The sequence below is a fragment of the Oncorhynchus mykiss genome, chromosome 17 (genome assembly GCF_057628025.1).
Source record: "Oncorhynchus mykiss isolate SJ-2025 chromosome 17, ASM5762802v1, whole genome shotgun sequence".
Lineage (NCBI taxonomy): Eukaryota > Metazoa > Chordata > Actinopteri > Salmoniformes > Salmonidae > Oncorhynchus > Oncorhynchus mykiss.
In genome coordinates this window covers 52003247-52023645 of record NC_143038.1, presented here as the reverse complement: position 1 = coordinate 52023645, position 20399 = coordinate 52003247, and the positions used below count along the sequence as shown (strand labels likewise).

The 20399-nt window shown below is 44.4% G+C and overlaps 1 protein-coding gene across 3 annotated transcripts in view; it reads right to left on the bottom strand.

The window, feature by feature from the left end:
- Positions 1 to 3215: 3215 nt before the first annotated feature.
- Positions 3216 to 20399, bottom strand: part of LOC110494461 (plexin-A2) — a 66736-nt gene continuing 49552 nt past the window's right edge. For all 3 annotated transcript variants that reach the window (XM_036950522.2, XM_090205926.1, XM_090205927.1), the window contains 22 exons: positions 19859 to 19955; positions 18810 to 19009; positions 17968 to 18119; positions 14962 to 15079; positions 14666 to 14802; positions 14097 to 14264; positions 13017 to 13110; positions 12625 to 12864; positions 12367 to 12510; positions 11950 to 12184; positions 11688 to 11830; positions 11197 to 11465; positions 10277 to 10343; positions 9770 to 9916; positions 8772 to 8931; positions 8527 to 8630; positions 7623 to 7704; positions 7306 to 7499; positions 7034 to 7203; positions 6698 to 6910; positions 6227 to 6377; positions 3216 to 5333 (listed from right to left, as the gene is read on the bottom strand). In XM_036950522.2, the coding sequence (XP_036806417.1) occupies positions 5238 to 5333; positions 6227 to 6377; positions 6698 to 6910; positions 7034 to 7203; positions 7306 to 7499; positions 7623 to 7704; positions 8527 to 8630; positions 8772 to 8931; positions 9770 to 9916; positions 10277 to 10343; positions 11197 to 11465; positions 11688 to 11830; positions 11950 to 12184; positions 12367 to 12510; positions 12625 to 12864; positions 13017 to 13110; positions 14097 to 14264; positions 14666 to 14802; positions 14962 to 15079; positions 17968 to 18119; positions 18810 to 19009; positions 19859 to 19955 (3381 nt within the window). In that variant the 3' untranslated portion in view covers positions 3216 to 5237. The remainder of the gene's footprint in view (positions 5334 to 6226; positions 6378 to 6697; positions 6911 to 7033; positions 7204 to 7305; positions 7500 to 7622; positions 7705 to 8526; positions 8631 to 8771; positions 8932 to 9769; positions 9917 to 10276; positions 10344 to 11196; positions 11466 to 11687; positions 11831 to 11949; positions 12185 to 12366; positions 12511 to 12624; positions 12865 to 13016; positions 13111 to 14096; positions 14265 to 14665; positions 14803 to 14961; positions 15080 to 17967; positions 18120 to 18809; positions 19010 to 19858; positions 19956 to 20399) is intronic.

Below are 20399 nucleotides of genomic sequence, written 5' to 3'. Positions count from 1 at the left end.
ACAGTAGGTGAGGGCGAGAGGTCCTGTATAAGCACAAACTCACTTCCTTGACAACTTCCTGAAGTGCAAGAAGTATGAATGTCCTGACTTATGGCAGAGGCCGTATCATCGTAAATGCTGCACGGCCAATGCAGATGTCGGATTGACCATGCAGAGCCTTTAAGGTTTGAATACCCCTGTTATATACCTTTCTTAGTTGTTTTTTTCCATCCTGTGTATATGATGATGGATTTGACCAGGAGATGGCGCCATCAGACTTGCTCATATAATAAATGATACAGTGTGTGCGAATTATGTTTTGTCAATACTATACTTAATACTACAAAATGGCAACAAAATGATATGTATTTTAGGGAATATGTAATCATTACTCAATTAGAGATGCCATATGGTGATATAGAGAGTTAGTATTTATCTTATATTGTTTCCAATAATAACATTATCTGATGTAGCTAGAATGAAAAAATGGAATACAAATGCACTGAAATGTGGTTTTGCAGTAAGTCCAATCATTAGTCTACCACTTAATTGAGACTTTAGAAAATAATGGGTCCAGCCATGACACAATTCCTCTCTACCCAGGACTCTACAGTATTTTCCTCACTCAAAAGCTGTTTCTGCCAGCCTTGTTTTTTTCTCACTGACGATGGATCAATACATTTTTATGAAGTGCTCTCTGATACATGGCCATTTAATTGAAACACACTTTTTAGGCATTGATGAAAGATGCCTGTCATGCAGTGTACACCTCCCAGCCTAAGAACTAAACATTTGTAGCAATCTCAATGCTGGCATGAAAATTATTTATTGACTAGGGTACATTACTTTTTTGCAAATATGACTTTTATGTCAAATTGATTAGTGTGTGAGAAAAGGTTAGGTTGACTAACCACCTTGTTCTCACCTGAGATATGACTGGTTTATGAATATTGAAGAGGGCACCAGACAGGAGAATAACAAGCAATGAACAGTAAACTGCAGGTCTGACAGTCTACTGTAGATAAAAGACTGTCCATCTATCCAACAACACTGACTGTGATGGCTATTCTAATCCCTTCATTTCATAAACAATTCATTTCAACTACATTATAGCAGAATCTGTGTGTTTGTAAATGTGCACCTGCATAACTTATAATGCGAGTTAGAAAAAGTGAGATGAGCTATTGAGTCAGAAATATATATTTAAAAATGTGTGTATAGATAATTGGCTACGCTTTCCATTGACTGTTCTGCTGCTCAGGATCCAAAGAGACTCCATTTAGTATTATCTGCAGTTACAACGAAGAATGGAATTATTTTCCAAGATCTGCAGCGAGAGCAAGGTCTTGCTTTCCCTGGCTCAAACATACTGTAGCCAGGGCTATGGAGGGAGAAGACCGAGCTGAAGGACTATTAAAGCAGGCAGATTGTGGCTGTGGATTGAATCAAATAGGATTTACTTATGTTCCTATCAAGCAGGGGGAAAGCGCTCTCAGATTGTAGGGTTGTTGGGTTGTGATTAAAGTGCCACAGTGTTTCTTGTTGCTCTACTGTATTGTGAATCTATCCAGTCTGTTTCTGGCCAGCCATACATATGCCAAATAAGAGGACTCCCTGTCGGCTGCTCGTCTGTCTGTCTGTGGGTCGAGAAGGTGTGAGCTCTAATGATGCTCCCCAGTGTTTCTCAGGGAGGTGAGCTGGCTGCTAGTTGCTGGGTGAAGGCTCTCTGACAGACAAAGGAGTGAGGCTCTCTGACAGACAAAGGAGTGAGGCTCTCTGACAGGCAAAGGAGTGAGGCTCTCTGGCAGACAAAGGAGTGAGGCTCTCTGACAGACAAAGGAGTGAGGCTCTCTGACAGACAAAGGAGTGAGGCTCTCTGACAGGCAAAGGAGTGAGGCTCTCTGACAGACAAAGGAGTGAGGCTCTCTGACAGACAAAGGAGTGAGGCTCTCTGACAGACAAAGGAGTGAGGCTCTCTGACAGACAAAGGAGTGAGGCTCTCTGACAGACAAAGGAGTGAGGCTCTCTGACATGCAAAGGAGTGAGGCTCTCTGACAGGCAAAGGAGTGAGGCTCTCTGACAGACAAAGGAGTGAGGCTCTCTGACAGACAAAGGAGTGAGGCTCTCTGACAGACAAAGGAGTGAGACTCTCTGACAGACAAAGGAGTGAGGCTCTCTGACAGACAAAGGAGTGAGGCTCTCTGACAGACAAAGGAGTGAGGCTCTCTGACAGACAAAGGAGTGAGGCTGTCAGTTCTAAAGAACAGGTACATTATAGAGTCTTAAAGGTAAGATACCTCTCCCCAACTCCTTTACATAGAGCCCTATAGGGTTAGTATGAATAATGAATTACTCTTATGGTAAGTACCCTTAAGTGCCCCTCTATTGTACCTACATACTGTAGAATTGTATGCTGGCTGTAGGACAAGTGGTCAAGGACTATCTCCAATTTAAAAGTTTGTGGCTCCAATTTGATTCAAGCTATTTTCCCAAAATTTGGTTTCAGAGACTGAGAATTCAATCACTCTTCATTTGCTCAAATGATTTATCTTAGCTCAATAACATACCCAGGATCATTTTCTTAGAAAAAAGACAGACCTGAAGTTGGAATTTACTTTTCCAAACTCACTCTGTTGAAGACTTATTTCAGAGGTATAGAGACATCAGTAATAATGGAGATGGAGCTAAATCAATGTTAGCAATTACCCAGATTAATGAACAAGAGTAGGACAATATCCCGGAGATCATTGTCGACCTCGGACTTCAGACTGTGGAAGCCCTGTCCAGAGACAGGGCCCTGTCCGATACCAATTTACAACACTATTCAAGTTGCATGCTAATGCGGCCTAAGCACGGTGAGTAGAGTAGGCTACATGGCTGGGTTGTCTAGGGCTGCTTAAGCCGGCAGACAGATAAATCACCTCCCTAATAACAGCATCAGACATTGGCTCCAGTGTGAGAATGGGAACACAGAGTGGAGCGGCCATGAATTATGAAACATAAAATGCTTGAGTGGATAATCCACTGCATGTTAGCTTCATCGTGAGGATTGGGAGATGGGCCAGGTCGGCGTCAATGCCATCTATTCTGTTGGTTCAAAATATTGGCCAAAATAATATGCATATCTGTAAGCTACTAGTAACATCCTCAAGGCTCTCACATTCTAGCTATGACTCATTCATGCTAATTCAAAAACACATTATTGCTGTAAAAGAATCCAGACAAATGTGTTTCCTCAAGTTGACTTTTTAATGTATAGCAACAGTACAAAGTGAATCATTTGCTTGCAAAATAGGAGTGTTTTGTATGTACAATATTTATACAATAAAATATTGTTTTTAAAAAGGTTCCATGTTAAAATGTCTTACAGTTTATTGCACAACACATTTCTAAATGATCATCATCAAAACGTCACACAGGAAACAGTGTAGCTATAATAGTGGGAGGGAATATTTGTAACATTTCATTTTTTACACAAACAGGACATGACAGGTTTTTTCTTTTTTTCTTTAACCTCTTAGTTTTTTAAACTGTTTTACAATGACTGTAGAATAACGGAGATATCACCAGGAGTGTAATATAAATGTCTTCAATGCAGATAAAGATAAACACAAACCCTGGATTAAAGCCATCCTCTGGAGTGTCCAGTTTTATAATGACCATCTTTAAGATTGCACTCAATGAATGCAGCAGCAAACATTATGAGTCATTGAATATGTGAAAATCAAACCATTTAAATGGCTATTCTGTCATTTTGATCTCATTCTGTAATAACATTAATGGGACATTTAAAAGAATGATACAGACTACTTGATGCAACTGGAATCTTGAGTGTCCACCTTTAAAAGCATGCTATGCGGAAGCCTGAGGATTCTCAGAAAATATTACACAAAGATCTAATGTAATTCAAGTATCATGTTCAGTGTAAACAATGACTGATGGCTGAGAAGTCTCATTAACCAGGATGAAAATGATCTGGCCCACAGGAAGTAGTTAGCTGTCATTAATCTTCCAGCTCTATGGAATGATTCCCAAAGCAGCATTTGGCTTCTTTGGGTCACTGCTAATCTAGTTCTTCCCTCACTTCCCTCACGTCTGTCAGAGTGCCTTAATAACTTAGGACCGACCACCTTATGCAACAATTTTATATATAATTCCTACTTTGTCTACAGGGCATGTACGCCTAGTATGATAAACTTTTGGCACTAAGAGGTCAACAAACTGAAGTGATCATTTTAAATAAATTATATATTTGTAATGGCTTTCTATATAGATGTGTTCTGTTTATAATGTATTGAATTCTGATGAACTAATTAAATCAAATATGCTCTGCAGTATTTACACAATAGCATAAATAGATTTGCAGAAAGATTTTGGGCACCAGATTACCTCCACTCGCCATGCACCCAGTGTCCAGATTTAGGCACATGTTTACACAGGCAGTAGGCAGTGTAACTGTGTAACCATTGCTAAGGCAGATTTGGTTGGATCCAGCCCAAAGTATGCAAAAATGAATTGAACCCTCAACCTGTAATAATAGCGTTGTGTGTCTGGAAAGCTGAGTGTCAGGCAGAGAGGTACCCCCCCCCCCCCCCAAAAAAATGATGCTACCTTGGATGACATGGAGATTCAGGATAACATTTTACTGCCACCCAATCTCAGAGTAAATTCTAACTTTCATAGAGCCTTCATACGCTTTCATAGAGCCTTCATACGCTTTCATAGAGCCTTCATACACTTTCATAAAGCCTTCATACGCTTTCATAGAGCCTTCATACGCTTTCATAAAGCCTTCATACACTTTCATAAAGCCTTCATACGCTTTCATAGAGCCTTCATACGCTTTCATAAAGCCTTCATACGCTTTCATAAAGCCTTCATACGCTTTCATAAAGGCTTATTAGACTTGTCCACTGAAGTGGAAATGCCAGTCCAAGGCCAAGGCTATCATATGTACGTCATTAGTTCATACTTAGAAACATGTATTTTGTTTTTGAAGTAAAAACAGACAATTATTTTGTCTTTGCCTCCACATGTGGTCTCATTGCAGCCAACAGAAAGAGAACAGCAGTACTTGGTGAATTTGCTTGTCTATCCATGTTCTTCCCTTGTTGAGCACTCAGGCGGAATTATTCTGCAGTTCCCTTTTACTTTACCTGCGGCTGTTGGGTGTGCTTGCTCTGCTGACAGCTGGTGGCCTGTGTCCTGGGCCTTGTCATGTCAGTGTGCCTCTGAGTACACACATCTGTATGTCTGTCTCAGCTCTCCACAGACATGGCTGCGATGATCTGCTCCACCTTGTAGGCCAGCCGCTGCTTCTGGGCCTGCTCATCCTGCTCCAGGGCCTCAATGATCTGACACACACACACACACACACACACACACACACACACACACACACACACACACACACACACACACACACACTCGACAAACACACACACACACACGACAAACACACACACACACATGACAAAAACACACACGACAAACACACACACACACACGACAAACATACACACACGCACAACAAACATACACACACGCACGACAAACATACACACACGCATGACAAACATACACACATGCACGACAAACATACACACACACACGACAAACATACACACACACACACACACACACACACACACACGCACACACACACACACACACACACACACGACAAACACACACACACACACACGACAAACACACACACACACGACAAACACACACACACACGACAAACACACACACACACGACAAACACACACACACACACACACACACACACACACACACACACACACACACACATACATACACACACACACATGACAAACATACACACACACGACAAAGACACACACGACAAACACACACACACACACACACACACACACGACAAACATACACACACACATACACACACACACGACAAACACACACACACGACAAACACACACACACGCACACACACACACACACACACACACACACACGACAAATATACACACACACACACGACAAACATACACACACACACACACACGACAAACATGAAATCAGCAAAGCAGGCAGGGAAACACAAGGTTACTGTACTTTGTGCTGCAAATTCCCTCCTGTTACTACACATAGACAGGCTAAGGGATACTTTGATAATAGTTTGAATCTAGATGCATATGTTCTGAATGGCACCGTGCCCCCCTACTATAATGTGTAACGATATTGAAGTATAGGGCCTTACCTCTTGGCTGTACTTGCTGACGTAGGCGTAGATCTCGTGAAGGGCACTGAGCACATTGAACTCATTGGAGTGAAGGCGGGCCTGCTCGGCCAGGTAGGCATTCATGTCCTGGTCGCTGATGGCAGGCAAGCGGTTTATGTCTGCGTAGTACCTAGAGGGAGACAGACACACACTGTACTGTCGGCAGCCATCAAGGCTGGGGGTTAGAGCTGTTCTGTCAGCCCAAGTGTGACTGTAAGATATAAAGGTAGTCTGGCTAATAAAGTCTGTCTACCGCAGTCATTTCAGTGGGAAATAATAACTAAGAATCTAATTAATAACATCACAGTTGAGTGATGCAACTAACACACACACACACAGACACATACACACACACACACACACACACACACACACACACACACACACACACACACACACACACACACACACACACACACACACACACACACACACACACACACATCTCACCTCTCTACCCAGCTCTTGTAGTGGGGGATGTCCTTGGCGTAGAGTAGCTTGGTGGAGGGTGAGTCCTTGCCCAGGCGATGCTCTGAGGTAGAGCAGGAGTCCATGAAGGTCTGCGCCACAACAGACAGACAGGCATCTGTGATGCTGCTCTTGTGGATGTCAAACACAAACTGAGGGTTCTTGATCACATTCACCCAGAAGCGCAGAGGTAGGCTGGGGCAGAGAGAGGACGAGAAATACAATTTTCCAAACAGGCTACATATTAAGACAATCAGTATAAATTCATTATTTTGTGCCGTTGCTTTCAAGTAGCATATTAAATCTGCGCTCCCTCACCAGTTGCTTTTCCATGTGTGGCGAACGTCCATGTCATGGATGCCGTGCTTGTCAGCCTGTTCGTCCAGGAAGTCAAACATGTACTTGATTGCGAGTGGCAGAGCACTACCCCAGCAGACGGTGCTGAACAAAGTCTCAAACAGGTCATCGACAAACTTCTGCAGCGTACCCTAACAAAAAACCACAGCAATGTTAAAAGCACACCATATCGTTGGAACATACCTACTGAATATGTAATTGCTAAGATGCTCTGGGAGAGGGTGAGGTAATACCTTAGTAGCCAGTAGCCTGGTCAGGTAGATCTCTGACACCATCTTGGAGCCGCGTTCGCCCTCCTTCTGGTCCCCGTGGTCGTGGTTCTTGACCAGGTGCCACACCTTCACCCCGCTCTCCATGTCCGGGGTGAGCATGGGCACACGGGAGTGAGGGCTGTCAGGGCTGTTGGGGTTGGAGCGGAACGGTACATCTGCAGACAGACGGAGGGTCTCAAAACATGAGCAGGAACATCAGTAGGTCAGGTGGAATAATGAATAGGTAAGTGAGTGGTTTGGTGGTGATGGTGGCTCCAGGGCAGCCCTGACTGACTGACCGTATCGGCTAATGCTGCGTGGGAAGCTGGCTGAGGAGGACATCTGCTTGGGCACCAGGGCCACCATACAGCGGTCTGACACCTGCAGGATTCACAGGAGAAAAACAGGGGTTTATGTCAGTTTGACCAAGTCCCAATTCAACATTATTGGGTCAGAATGATTTCTACAGAAACATTGATGTGATGAATCCAGCCCGATGAGACCTATAGGAGTTATATAATTTAATATTTGAGATATATAATGAACTTGATAGTACAGTCTGTAAAATAAAACATGCATTTGCAGTGATCTAGCAAGGACAATTTTTTTTTAGATATCGTTTGCTATGCTATAAATGCCATGGATGATGCTTTGTGTGATACCCATTTCATGCTGAGAAATGTCCTATGGGGTCTGCTCACTTATGCTATGTGCATGCCTTTTGCAGTAAAGCAGGCTCCCAACATGAGCAGAAGTCACTGCTGCTTTGCAGATTCAGCTGTCACACAGAACCAGGTACACACCAGAGAGACTAAAAGTAATTGAGGAAAATTGTTCACATCCTTGATAGATTTTATCAACACATTACGCATCTTTCAAACCTCTCTCCTGGTGTGGCAGCCAAGGCTGAATGTATTTGTCTCTTGGCTTCATACAAACATGTTTTACACCCCAGCTGGAGAGTCAGAGCATTTGTGGGTATAGAGTGAGATTGACTGTAATGTGTTTATACTTGTGCACTATTTGGAGCTGTTATGAACACCCCCCATGATTTACCTGTAGGAGGAAGCAGCTGACTCATACAGGAGATGAAAGAGTTGGATCAGTTTGGTTTACTATGGCCAGAGGAAGCAGTGAGGACAACATACTGTACATTCATGTTAGTGAACTGTGTGATGGGGATTGGGGAGTGAGTGGCTTGACCTGGTAGTGCATGAGGGTGTTGAGTCTTTTCCAATCGCCTTCAATCTTAGTGGTGATGTCTTCATCCTGCAGGACCACACGTGCCGTCCTCCCCTGGCGCCATTCTGTTGGGGATATAAACACAGGGGTACATCTATGAGTCCCTCAATAAGTCAAACAATCAGACAGAGAAAAATCACTTGTTTATCTCATTATCAGTTATTGTAGGTCATCCATGAATTCCGACTGGAGCCAGTCTGACTCACCGAGGTCCATGTCTGCAGCGCGGGGCCTCTGGGAGAAGTGCATGTTCCTACAGACAGCATCCAGGATCTTCTCCTTCACCTGGGTGATGGTGTCACAATTGAGCGCCTTGACAGGGATCTCAGGGCTGTTCTCATTGTCTGGGTTTACACAGCTCAGAGTCTGAGTAGGGACGAGAGAGAGAGAGAGAGAGAGAGAGATGTCAGCACTACCTACTGTCCCTCTCTATACACTGGTCTACTGGCTGCATGGAGGAGTCTCTCATTGTGTGCCATCACTTTCACAGCTTTGGCCAGAAATGTAATTTCACACTTTCAGCTGGATGCTGGGTTGCCAGCTCCAGCAGGGCACTAAACGGGTAATGAAACACAACCTCTCCGACAGGGCGATCAGAGAGGTGTCATCTTGTCACTGGGCTGCTCTCAGCCTGGGGGATGAGGCACACTGCTGCTGCACCCAACTTCTGCTTTAGCTACAGACCATTTCCCCCAGTAGCCAAGCAAAGACCGGAACTGTCTGGCCCTGGTTAAATAATCTCATTAAATTCTCAGCTGATTGTGTCACTGAAAGGCATGTAAAATATTATTTGGCTCTTTTGGCTCTTTACTGTTTTATTATCAAGCAAATAATTCTCCCTTATTCAGCGGTTTAACATAAGGGCACCATGAGTTGATATTTACAGAGCACAGCATATTGCCTACCAGCTGTGTTGTAAGCGGAAAGGGGGATACCTTGTCTGTTGTACAACTGAATGCATTCAACTGAAATGTGTCTTCCGCATTTAACCCAACCCCTCTGAATCAGAGAGGTGCGGGGGTTTGCCATAATCGACATCCACGTCTTCAGCACCCGGGGAACAATGGGTTAACTGCCTTGCTCAGGGGCAGAACGACATGTAGGCAAGCTTTCCACTATCATGGTGGTAACTGAGAAAATATTCCAAGTGGTTTTAATGGAATCTGACATCTAAGACAAATTGTTGTGTGGTATGTTGACTCACCAGGGTCTTGTATTCAATCTGTTGGCGGATGAGTTTGTCTTCACTGAGGGAGTAGCGCGCCTCCCCGGTGATGCAGTCTATAGGTCCCTTCTCCATCTGCTGCTTGATGGCACAGTACAGCATGAAGAGAGGCTCACCTGCACATTCCTTTGTCCAGGGAGGAACAGAGGATGAGAGGATTGAGAGAGGCAGGAGAGGAGAGACATGCCTGTGAGCTATTCACCCCCGTATGACTGCGATTCAGAGAACAGAGCATGAGTCATCAACTCTAAACTCCAAGTTGCTTAGCATTGATTTGTAGAGACCAATAAGACCTGCTTGACCTCTGAGGTGAACATTATTGCTCTACATTGTTCATAAAACATATTCATAACACACATCATGGGGCACAAGTGTAATCCAAATGCACATAGAAATCCATCAGGTGTATAATCAATAACAATCATTAGAGGATTGCAGTAATACATCAAGCTGACATCTGCAGTGGTTCCAAGTCATTGATATTACCTTAAGGAATTTGTGAAGTAGGAAGGCAAACCAATTTGTCAGCATCTTCTCTGCAACTGACTCAGTTCTGCAAGAAAGAGACAGACGGATACATTTTTAACAGGTAGATGTCTAAAGGTAGATTGGTCTGATCATGTAGATAGACAAAATGCTTATTAAGAGGTTAAAAAACAAACAATGTTTATGTAAAAGTAACATGCTGCTCTGCATGGTCTCAGAGGACTAACACACCAAAACCGGAGTGCCGCTGCTATAGAATAGAACCTATTTGGGCCATGACATAATTATGTCCTTTCTCTGTGTCAGCAGCACTCATCCCATCATCAAATGCTGTGTGTGCAAGATTAACTGATTTGTTATGTATCAATAGACAAATACCACACTAAAAACATACGTGTATCTTATATCTGATAAAGCAATCCAACGTCAAAGATAACTGTTAAATATTAGCCCTTTGCCTCCCTTTAGAGTTAACCATATATCTGCATTGCAGCCTCCTAACTTGCTCATGCTCTGTCCATCATACTTATATACCTGGCTGTCACTTCTTTCTCATTGCCTGCATTTCATTGTCTTTTCATGAGTGCAGAATGTTTGGGCTAACAAGGTCAGCCTTGCTGCCTCCCATGTTAACTTATCCCTATATTTAATGAGTGTGTCTCAGACCGAGTGCTCCCCCAAACTTTCCTATGAAGGATTTAGCAGGCTTCTCCCAGTCCTGGAAAAACAATGTGCAGAAGAAAGCAAGGTAGAGGGGAGGAAACGTGCGCTACGGCTGAATGTTTCATGATTGGCACACAGAGGATAAGTCAGACTGACAATGGCTGTCTACACTGCATTCCTTCCCCTCTCCCTCTCCCTCTCTCCACTGTCACTGCTCCTGTCTTTCACCTGTCTGCTCTAGCATTATCTATCTGTACCTGCGCAGCAGTAGTTTGGGGTGGTTCTTGCTCTCCAGGTTGCGCTCGATGAGGTCAGAGAGGAGGTGTTTGAGCACGTCGGTGGCGTACTCCAGACGTCCCTGCAGCGCAGTCATGATGAGCGAGGCCACGTAGCCACGGTCACGCATGGAGAAGGAACGCTGGAGCTCCAGAGTACGGATAAAGGTCAGCAGGAACACCTTGTTATTCACCAGCTGGGCAAACTGCTTCAGGGCCTTCTCCATACCCTGCTGCCCGCTTCCAGACACCTACACACACAGAGACACACACATAACCCTCAGTTAGAGAGTAGAGGGATCTTGCGTCGGGCTTATGATCCGTTTTGTCTCCCAATTGTAAAATGATTCACCTATGTATGCCATATTGGTTGTGTTGGTTAGATATTCTGATTCTACAAATCATTAACAGTTAAAGTAGATGACAAGGGGTCAGGTGTGGCCAGGTTTGTAGTGGTGGTAATGGTTGGTTACCTCCAGCTCCCTGAGTACAGGATGGTCATCAATGCCAGGGAAGAGGACCCTCATGGTATAGGTGCGGTAGTCCAGGTGGGGGATCCCAGCCCTGTCCAGGTCACTGGTCAGCTCGTTGATGTCAGTCTGCAGCTCAGCGAACGCTGGGCACAATTACAAAGAATGAGAATGATTGGAGGAATTTAGTCCGTATTCTAGCAATTTGGGAGTTATCAGCATTATATTTTTCTCAGTTGTCTGATTACGTGCTGGTCAGACTCACCTTCCTTGCACTCCAGAGCCACCCGAGACTCCAGGGTGTCCATCTGCATCTGCAGGCGTTTGAGAGTGAGGTCATTCTCGTGCGACTTTCGTCTGTAGGCCAATAGGACAATGAAGACGATGATGAGCAGCAGGCCTCCTCCAGCCGTGATGCTGAAGATGGCGGGTAGGGTGAGCAGGCTGTCTGAGCGGATGTGGACTGCACCAGGAGAGATGTGGAGACCACCCACCTGGACCTGTACATTGGCAATAAACCATAAACACACATGTACAAAGGCCATAAATCAAATAGACTTTAACAGACAGGGAAACCATACTGAACAATAGTTTCCTTTTATACATTTGTTTGACCTTGGTCAAGCTGCATTTTACTTAATAGTTTATCTAGATCTGGACTTAGACAGACAGAATGACTGACCAGGACTTTGTGCTGGCCTGTGAGGTTTGGGGGCTCACAGAGGAGCTGTGTGTCAGAGACGGTGAGTGAGCAGGGTGTGTCCCCGATCAGCACAGTGTAGTTCAGCCTGGCCCCTCCAGATGCTGAGGGCACCAGGTTGCGCCCCTGCAACACAGAAAGGGAAACCCCACATCCATCAGGTCAGTAGATAGAACTCATCATCTAATGACAATTGTGCTACAGTTACGGGCTGCCCTAGGCTGGGCTGGGCTGTCTTACCTTGAGTATGATGGGGGAGCCAGGTTTCTGCTCCAGCACCCCAGACAAGCTGAGGGGCTCCAGGTAAGGGTTAGGGTAGTAGATGAAGCTTGTACTGTTGTAGGTGAGCAGGGCCTGCACATTGTTGAAAACAAAACCAAACTCTTCCACGTGTTTCACTGACTCCTGCTCCAGTGCGTACTCTGCCTTCAGGGAGGGAGCGAAGCAGATTATCGTGGTGGTGTTGAGCACCTTACACACCTGGGGAAAGATCCACAGACAGTGACAGACATGCAAAGATAAATATTTGTCAAAAGTTTTGAAATTATAATTGGCCACCATTTATCAGTACTATACAAGATACTGGACAGGAGAAAGAGATATCCTACTATGTTATCAGTGGACAGACTCACATTGACAGACTCGTGGCCGGCGTACTTGACCCTGACCCTCGGCTCCTGCACCACATCCAGGTTGGTCCCGGTCACCATCAGGGTAGTGTGTCCACTATGAAACACAACGCACTCACATATATACACATCCATATTGGCCTCTGAATAGGTGAGCAAGATAAACTGTCAGTTTCCTCTGCTTCCTTTCGTTATCAAACACCTCTGAATAGGTGAGCCAAGATAAACCGTTTCCTCTGCTTCCTGTCGTTATCAAAAGCCTCAGAATAGGTGAGCCAAGATAAACAGTTTCCTCTGCTTCCTGTCGTTATCAAAAGCCTCAGAATAGGTGAGCCAAGATAAACAGTTTCCTCTGCTTCCTGTCGTTATCAAAAGCACCTAATTTGCATTGAACTGTGCTTTGGTACTAAGAAAACATCTAATTGTTCTGGCCAGATTGAACGGTTCTGCCAGCTGGCTTCCTATTTATTCATCTATCAGGTATCCATGGCTGGCATTTCATGAAAGCTACATGATTGTGCTACATATATGTGGATGCCATTAACACAAACAAACTAGCCGCGATATCATGTAGAGCTCCAAAATGTTTGAGAGTGTGGGAATAGAGACCCACCTGAAGAGAAGAGAGAAACTAAATGAAAAAGGGGCACATCTGTCTAGTCAGCTTGAGACGAATCCAATCATTCCCACACTTCAAAGGATACCTAAGCCTAGGTGGCCACATGGTGCGACTGCACACAGATGATGAGACGATGGGACTTTGATTATAAGTCTGTGAAATCCCCTGTCAGTTGACAGAGTGGAAAGCCAGTAGCCATGCCGCTGCACCACTTCTCCCTGGCTGGCTGTCTCCGTGTCAAGTCACATACAGCCTTGCACCAACCATCATGCATAATATGTGACTGGAAGGCCAGCAGAGCAGGCTGCTGTGGTTCCTTGCACCTTCACTCACCTTATTCTTCAGTAATATATAGATGAACCAAATGGAGGGGGTGGGTGGGGGGGCATAAATAGGAGGTTATCAAAATATTATCAAAATATCAGGTTGGACACACAACTTATTAGCTGGGAGGTTTGTTGTACCTAGTGATGCTCCACTCTGGCTCGATGCGCTGGACTGTGGGATCCTCGATGTATTCAAAGCCCAGGGTTCCTGGCACCATGGCCAGATCTACACTGAGACTGACCTGCACCAGGGTGGCGCCCGTCACAGAGGGTGCCGAGAAACACACGATCTCCGACATGGTCCGCCTGGGAAAACCAACAAGGAATACCAATAGGGTTCAATTCCCTTGATTCTGTCTGTACCTGCTCTTTACCGTGGTGGGAATCTTAACTCTACTACAGTGAGTTATGCACATTACAATGCAGGGCAAGTGAGCATTATGGTCTGCCCCTCCCTCGTTAGAGATGAAACATAGTAATTAGAGGATTTCTAGCTAATGGTGCCTTTTCTTCACCCTCCTGAGACTCACAATGAGGACCCTTTTTGATCTTTAAATAGATCTCTAAAAATAAGAGTAGAAAACAATGCACTGTCCTGGCTTTCAGCCTTTCCACAGGCACTTTCATCAAGTCCCCACTTTTATATAAGGGTCTTTGTAGGAGCTTCAGTAGAGTGTTCTCGGGTTGGCTTGTTCCTGTGCACTCACCTGTACAGCTCACAAGTCTGGTTTCCAAAGGTAACGTTCACACTGCTCCCAGCACCCAAGTTCTCCCCCACAATGGTGACCTTAGTGCCCCCAGACTCAGGCCCTCGGCCAGGGGTCAGTCCCACCATGGTAGGGGTCTATGAAAAAATAATTTTCGCAATATTCCACATGTTATGCTACTTTGTGGACTTTTTGTTGATGACTCATATGATAGTGTATGAGAACAAACTGTTCCAAAGCAATAATACTGTGGTAGAGAGATGTGTTCTATGTATGGTTTAAGATGCAGATCATACCTCAAAGGAGTAGAGCTGGGAGGACTGAGTTCGTAGTTCTGGTCTACATTCACCAACACATAGCTGGACTGGACCAGGTGCACTTCCCTGAGACGTAGAGGCCATTTTACACACAATCCTGTCAGAACACACACACACACACAGAGAGAGAGAGAGATAGAGAGAGAGATAGATAGAAATATAGATAGAGAGAGGGAGAGCGAGAGAGAGAGGGAGGGAGAAAAGGAGGGAGAAAAGGAGAAAAGGAGGGAGGGAGAAAAGGAGAAAAGGAGGGAGAAAAGGAGAAAAGGAGGGAGGGAGAAAAGGAGAAAAGGAGGGAGAAAGGGAGAAAAGGAGGGAGGAAGAGAGAAAGGAGGGAGATAAAGGGATTACTGTGCTGTTCACGTTTTTCAATTGAAGAAAAAGTGCTGTTTTCTGTTGCTCTCTAGACAATGTGATTGAAGCAGACTTTCATAGAAGTGGTAGTTCAATATGGAGGGCCATCTCTCTTCCTAATGAAAAACCAAAAGCACCAATATAACAGCAATAATAAACTCCACCACATCCACTACCCACCATTACCTCCATCACCATGGCAACAGTGTGTTCTCGATAAATCAGTTAGCCTGTCAGGTCAATAAGATAATGTAGAACGCAATGAATAAGTCATTATACAAACTGACCTACAATAACATTTATGTTTGTAATGACATGTTTTAAAGCACTGTATGGGGTCTAAATTAATAGTCACAGAAAAGTATTGCTAAGTCTTAGGGATAAACCTTTCACCCCGACAACAGGACCCAATGAGTCCTCTTCTCTCCACCCTCTGCTGTCAGGAGAGTTTTCAGTTTTTCTGCTGGCATGTTCCTTTTTTATACAAGGATATAAATAAGGTCCCTTCATCCATGGCCCAATCGAATTACATGGCTGTGAGAGAAACACATGGCTAACAGATTGTCTCTGCAGTCAGTGACATGCGGCGCATTTCAATTACAGCAGTGCCGTCAGCCTCACAACGGCACACAAAACAGCTCTGCTCTCTACTCCTCAGCACACTAAAGAAAGCCTGCTGCAACCTGTATATCTTTATGTTCATCATTAGTTATAGTATGTGTGTGTGTGTGTGTTTGTGTGGACGTGTCTGTGTGTGTGGACGTGTTTAACTACAGTTGAAGTCGGAGGTTTGCATACACTTAGGTTGGAGTTTTTCAACCACCACAAATTTCTTGTTAGCAAACTATAGTTTTGGCAAGTCAGTTAGGACATCTACTTTGTGTATGACACAAGTAATTTTTCCAACAATTGTTTACAGACAGATTATTTCACTGTATCACAATTCCAGTGGGTCAGAAGATTATACACAAAGTTGACTGTGCCTTTAGACAACTTGGAAAATTCCAGAAAATGATGACATGGTCTTAGAAGCTTCTGATAGGCTAATTGACATCATTTGAGTCAATTGGAGGTGTGCCTGTGGATGTATTTCAAGGCCTACCTTCAAGCTCAGTGCCTCTTTGCTTGACATCTTGAAGAAAATCAAAGGAAATCAGCAATGACCTCTGAAAAAAAGTTGCAGACCTCCACATGTCTGGTTCATCCTTGGGAGCAATTTCTAAATGCCTGAAGGTACCACGTTCATCTGTACAAACAATAGCATGCAAGTACAAACACCATGGGAACACGCAGCCGTCATACTGCTCAGGAAGGAGACGCGTTCTGTCTCCTAGAGATGAACGCATTTTGGTGCGAAAAGTGAAAATCAATCCCAGAACAACAGCAAAGGACCTTGTGAAGATGCTGGAGGAAACGGGTACAAAAGTATCTATATACACTGTAAAACGAGTCCTATATCGACATAACCTGAAAGGCCGTTCAGCAAGGAAGAAGCCACTGCTCCAAAACCACCATAAAAAAGCCAGACTACAGTTTGCAACTGCACATGGGGACAAAGATTGTACTTTTTGGAGAAATGTCCTCTGGTCTGATGAAACAAAAATAGAACTGTTCTGCCATAATGACCATAGTTATGTTTGGAGGAAAAAGGGGGAGGCTTAGAAGCTGAAGAACACCATCCCAACCGTGAAGCACGGGGATGGCAGCATCATGTTGTGGGGTTGCTTTGCTACAGGAGGGACTGGTGCACTTCACAAAATAGATGGCATCATGATTTTGGAAAATTATGTGGATATATTGAAGCAAATTCTCAAGACATCAGTCAGGAAGTTAAAGCTTGGTCGCAAATGGGTCTTCCAAATGGACAATGACCCCAAGCATACTTCCAAACTTGTGGCAAAATGGCTTAAGGACAACAAAGTCATGGTATTGGAGTGGCCATCACAAAGCCCTGACCTTAATCCTGTAGAAAAATCTGTGGGCAGAACAGAAAAAGCGTGTGCGAGCAATGAGGCCTACAAACCTGACTCAGTTACATCAGCTCGGTCGGGAGGAATGGGCCAAAATTCACCCAACTTATTTTTGGGAAGCTTGTGGAAGGCTACCCGAAAAGTTTGACCCAAGTTAAACAATTTAAAGGCAATGCTACCAAATACTAATTGAGTGTATGTAAACTTCTGACCCACTGGGAATGTGATGAAATAAATAAAAGCAAAAATAAATCATTCTATTATTATATTCTTAAAATAAAGTGGTGATCCTAACTGACCTAAGACAGGGAATTTTTACTAGGATTAAATGTCAGGAATTGTGAAAAACTGAGTTTAAATGTATTTGGCGGAGGTGTATGTAAACCTCTGACTTCAACTGTATATTTGTAGGGACCAGAAGTTGCCACAAGAGTAGTAAACAAACAAAACCAACTGTGGACATTTTGTTTGTCCCCAAAATGTCTAATGCAATTTCTAGGGGGGTTAGGGTTCAGGTTAGAATTAATGTTATGGTTAGAATTAGGTTTAGGGTTAGGAGCTACGGTTAGTTTTAGGGTTAGGGTTAGGTTTAGGGCTAGGGTTAGGTTTTGGTGTTAAGGCTATGTGGAGTCTGGGTGCATCTCTACGTTTTAGTTCTTACTGTTCTGCAGTGATGTAGCCCTCTTCCTGTGGGGTACACTGAACCCCTGCCACCTCCACATTGCCCACCAGCTCAGAGAAGGACAGGCCCAAGTTCAGGCCCTGGATGGTGACCAGTGTTCCCCCCTCTGGAGGCCCTGCCACTGGGCTCACCTACAGGAAGGCAAGGAGGGCATGGAGAAGGAACAGATTTATGGTGGCAGCACACAAGTAGTGTAATATTTTCAATACATGATAACAGATTAATGCATTGCATCACTATGCACAAAAACAACTATGCAGAGGCTCTATCTAAAATGGCTTGACCACACAAAGAGCCTTCAGGCCTGTTGAGCAGTGCTCTCCCAGTTCCCAGCAGCAGGCAGTAGCAGTCCGGGTCTGAATCAATTCACTCCCAGACTGCCACTGAAACACTAATAATGTGACAGGGACTTCAAAGGCTCATGGCTCTTTGAAGTTGGAGCAGTAATTCTCTGTGGCTGTCTGACCTACTGTGTCTCTCTCATTCTAAAAAATGAACAGTGTGTTGGGGCCAAGAACACTCATTGCCACCCACAAAATAGGGTGCATAGGGCATAACTTAAGGTTGCATTAATTTGGCACAAGCTGTATGTCTGATATAGTCTTATTTATACAATCCTCGATGCTGATTCGTTAAAACCGCATTCCAGCCGGTGTCTATTCCACAAGCTACCACCAGTCTTGCTTATGTCTAAGGACTGATCTCAATGGTTTTTACTGGTTATTTCTGAGATGGCCTCTTATCACTAAGGCCATATGATGGATAATGGTGAAGGTTAAAGTAGGGGTTAGTTGTAAAAGATAAGGGTGTGACTGACTAACCTCAGTTATGCGTGGGTTGGTACACTTAACGTTCCTGGTGGACACGTCGAGCCAGCGGCTGGCGTAGGGGCTGATGGGCAGGCAGTGCTGCCTCATGGTGCAACGGCCTTCTCCACTGCACCAGCCACACTGGAACTTCCTCTCAGCCCGCAGACACATGCCACAGCTGTCCCGCTGGGCACCACACTTATACAGGTGCACTGTGGAATACAGGAGGACCGCAGTTGAATTACATTCAGTGCTTGTACACTGAGTGTACAAAACATTAAGAACACTTCCTAATATTGAGTTGCACCCCCCTTTGGCCTCAAAACAGCCTCAATTCACTGGGGCATGGACTTTACAAGGTGTCAAAAGCATTCCCCAGGGACTCTGGCCCATGTTGACTCCAATGCTTTTACACACTTGTGTCAAGTTGGCTGGATGTCCTTTGAGCGGTGGACCATTCTTGATACACACTGGAAACTGTTGAGCGTGAACAACCCAGAAGTGTTGCAGTTCTTGACACAATCAAACTGGTGCACCTGTCACCTACTACCATACCATGTTCAAAGGCACTTACATGTTTTGTCTTGCCCATTCCCCCTCTGAATGGCACACATACACAATCCATGTCTCAGTTGTCTCAAAGCTTAAAAAATATTCTTTAACCTGTCTCCTCCCCTTCATCTACATGACGTCAATAGGGGATCATAGCTTTCACCTGGTTAGTCTATGTTGTGAAAAAAACAGCTGTTCCTAATGTTTTGTACAGTCAGTGTAAATTTGACAGTATTTAGATATTGAATGGCACTATTCTAAAACCAAATACACACTCAAGCAGGATAATGGAGAGATCTAAGAGTTAGTGAGAAATCAAAATGGTAAACACAAAAGTCCATCCTCACAGCCCAGATGATTGGCTAGGACTAATAACACAGTAGAGAGTGCCATGTGAACGTTCTCCCAAGGCTGAGTGAAAGCCTTGGCATGGGCTAAACCCCATCCATCCCAGAGTAAGAGCTTTCCACTCCTCAGCCATGGCAGACAGTGATGGATGGCAGAGGCACCTTTAATCTTATCTGGATTGTCGATGATGAAATTGCCATTCCAAATGATGGAGAGGTCCACTGCCAGGTCACTGATCCTCACACCCTCATATATGTACTGCCGGAGAGAGAGAGGTAGGAAGAGGGAGAGAAAGAGGGGTGGGAGAGGGAGGAAGAGAGAGAGATGAGGCTTTTAACCACCTGTCATTTCTATGATCACTGTCTGCTCCTCTCCACTGTGCATGGCCATATTGGGACAGGACTTTGCGGGGAATGGAGAGGCTGTTCATCTAGTGCTGAGGAAAATTGGCTTTTTACTGGACGTGAAATAGGAGAGTGAGGTATAGATGCATTAAAAATGGATTGTGTGTCATGTAGTCTATACAGCACTGTCTGACACTCATCCTCACTGTCGACTATCTGAGACGTTAACCTATTATGTCCCTATTACGTGGACCTAGATGCACCTTTGAATGACACTAACGTTTGGTTTCAGACATAAATTAAATGTTTTAGTCATTCCGCTGCAGACAACCTACTTCTTATTTGATCAAGACATGGC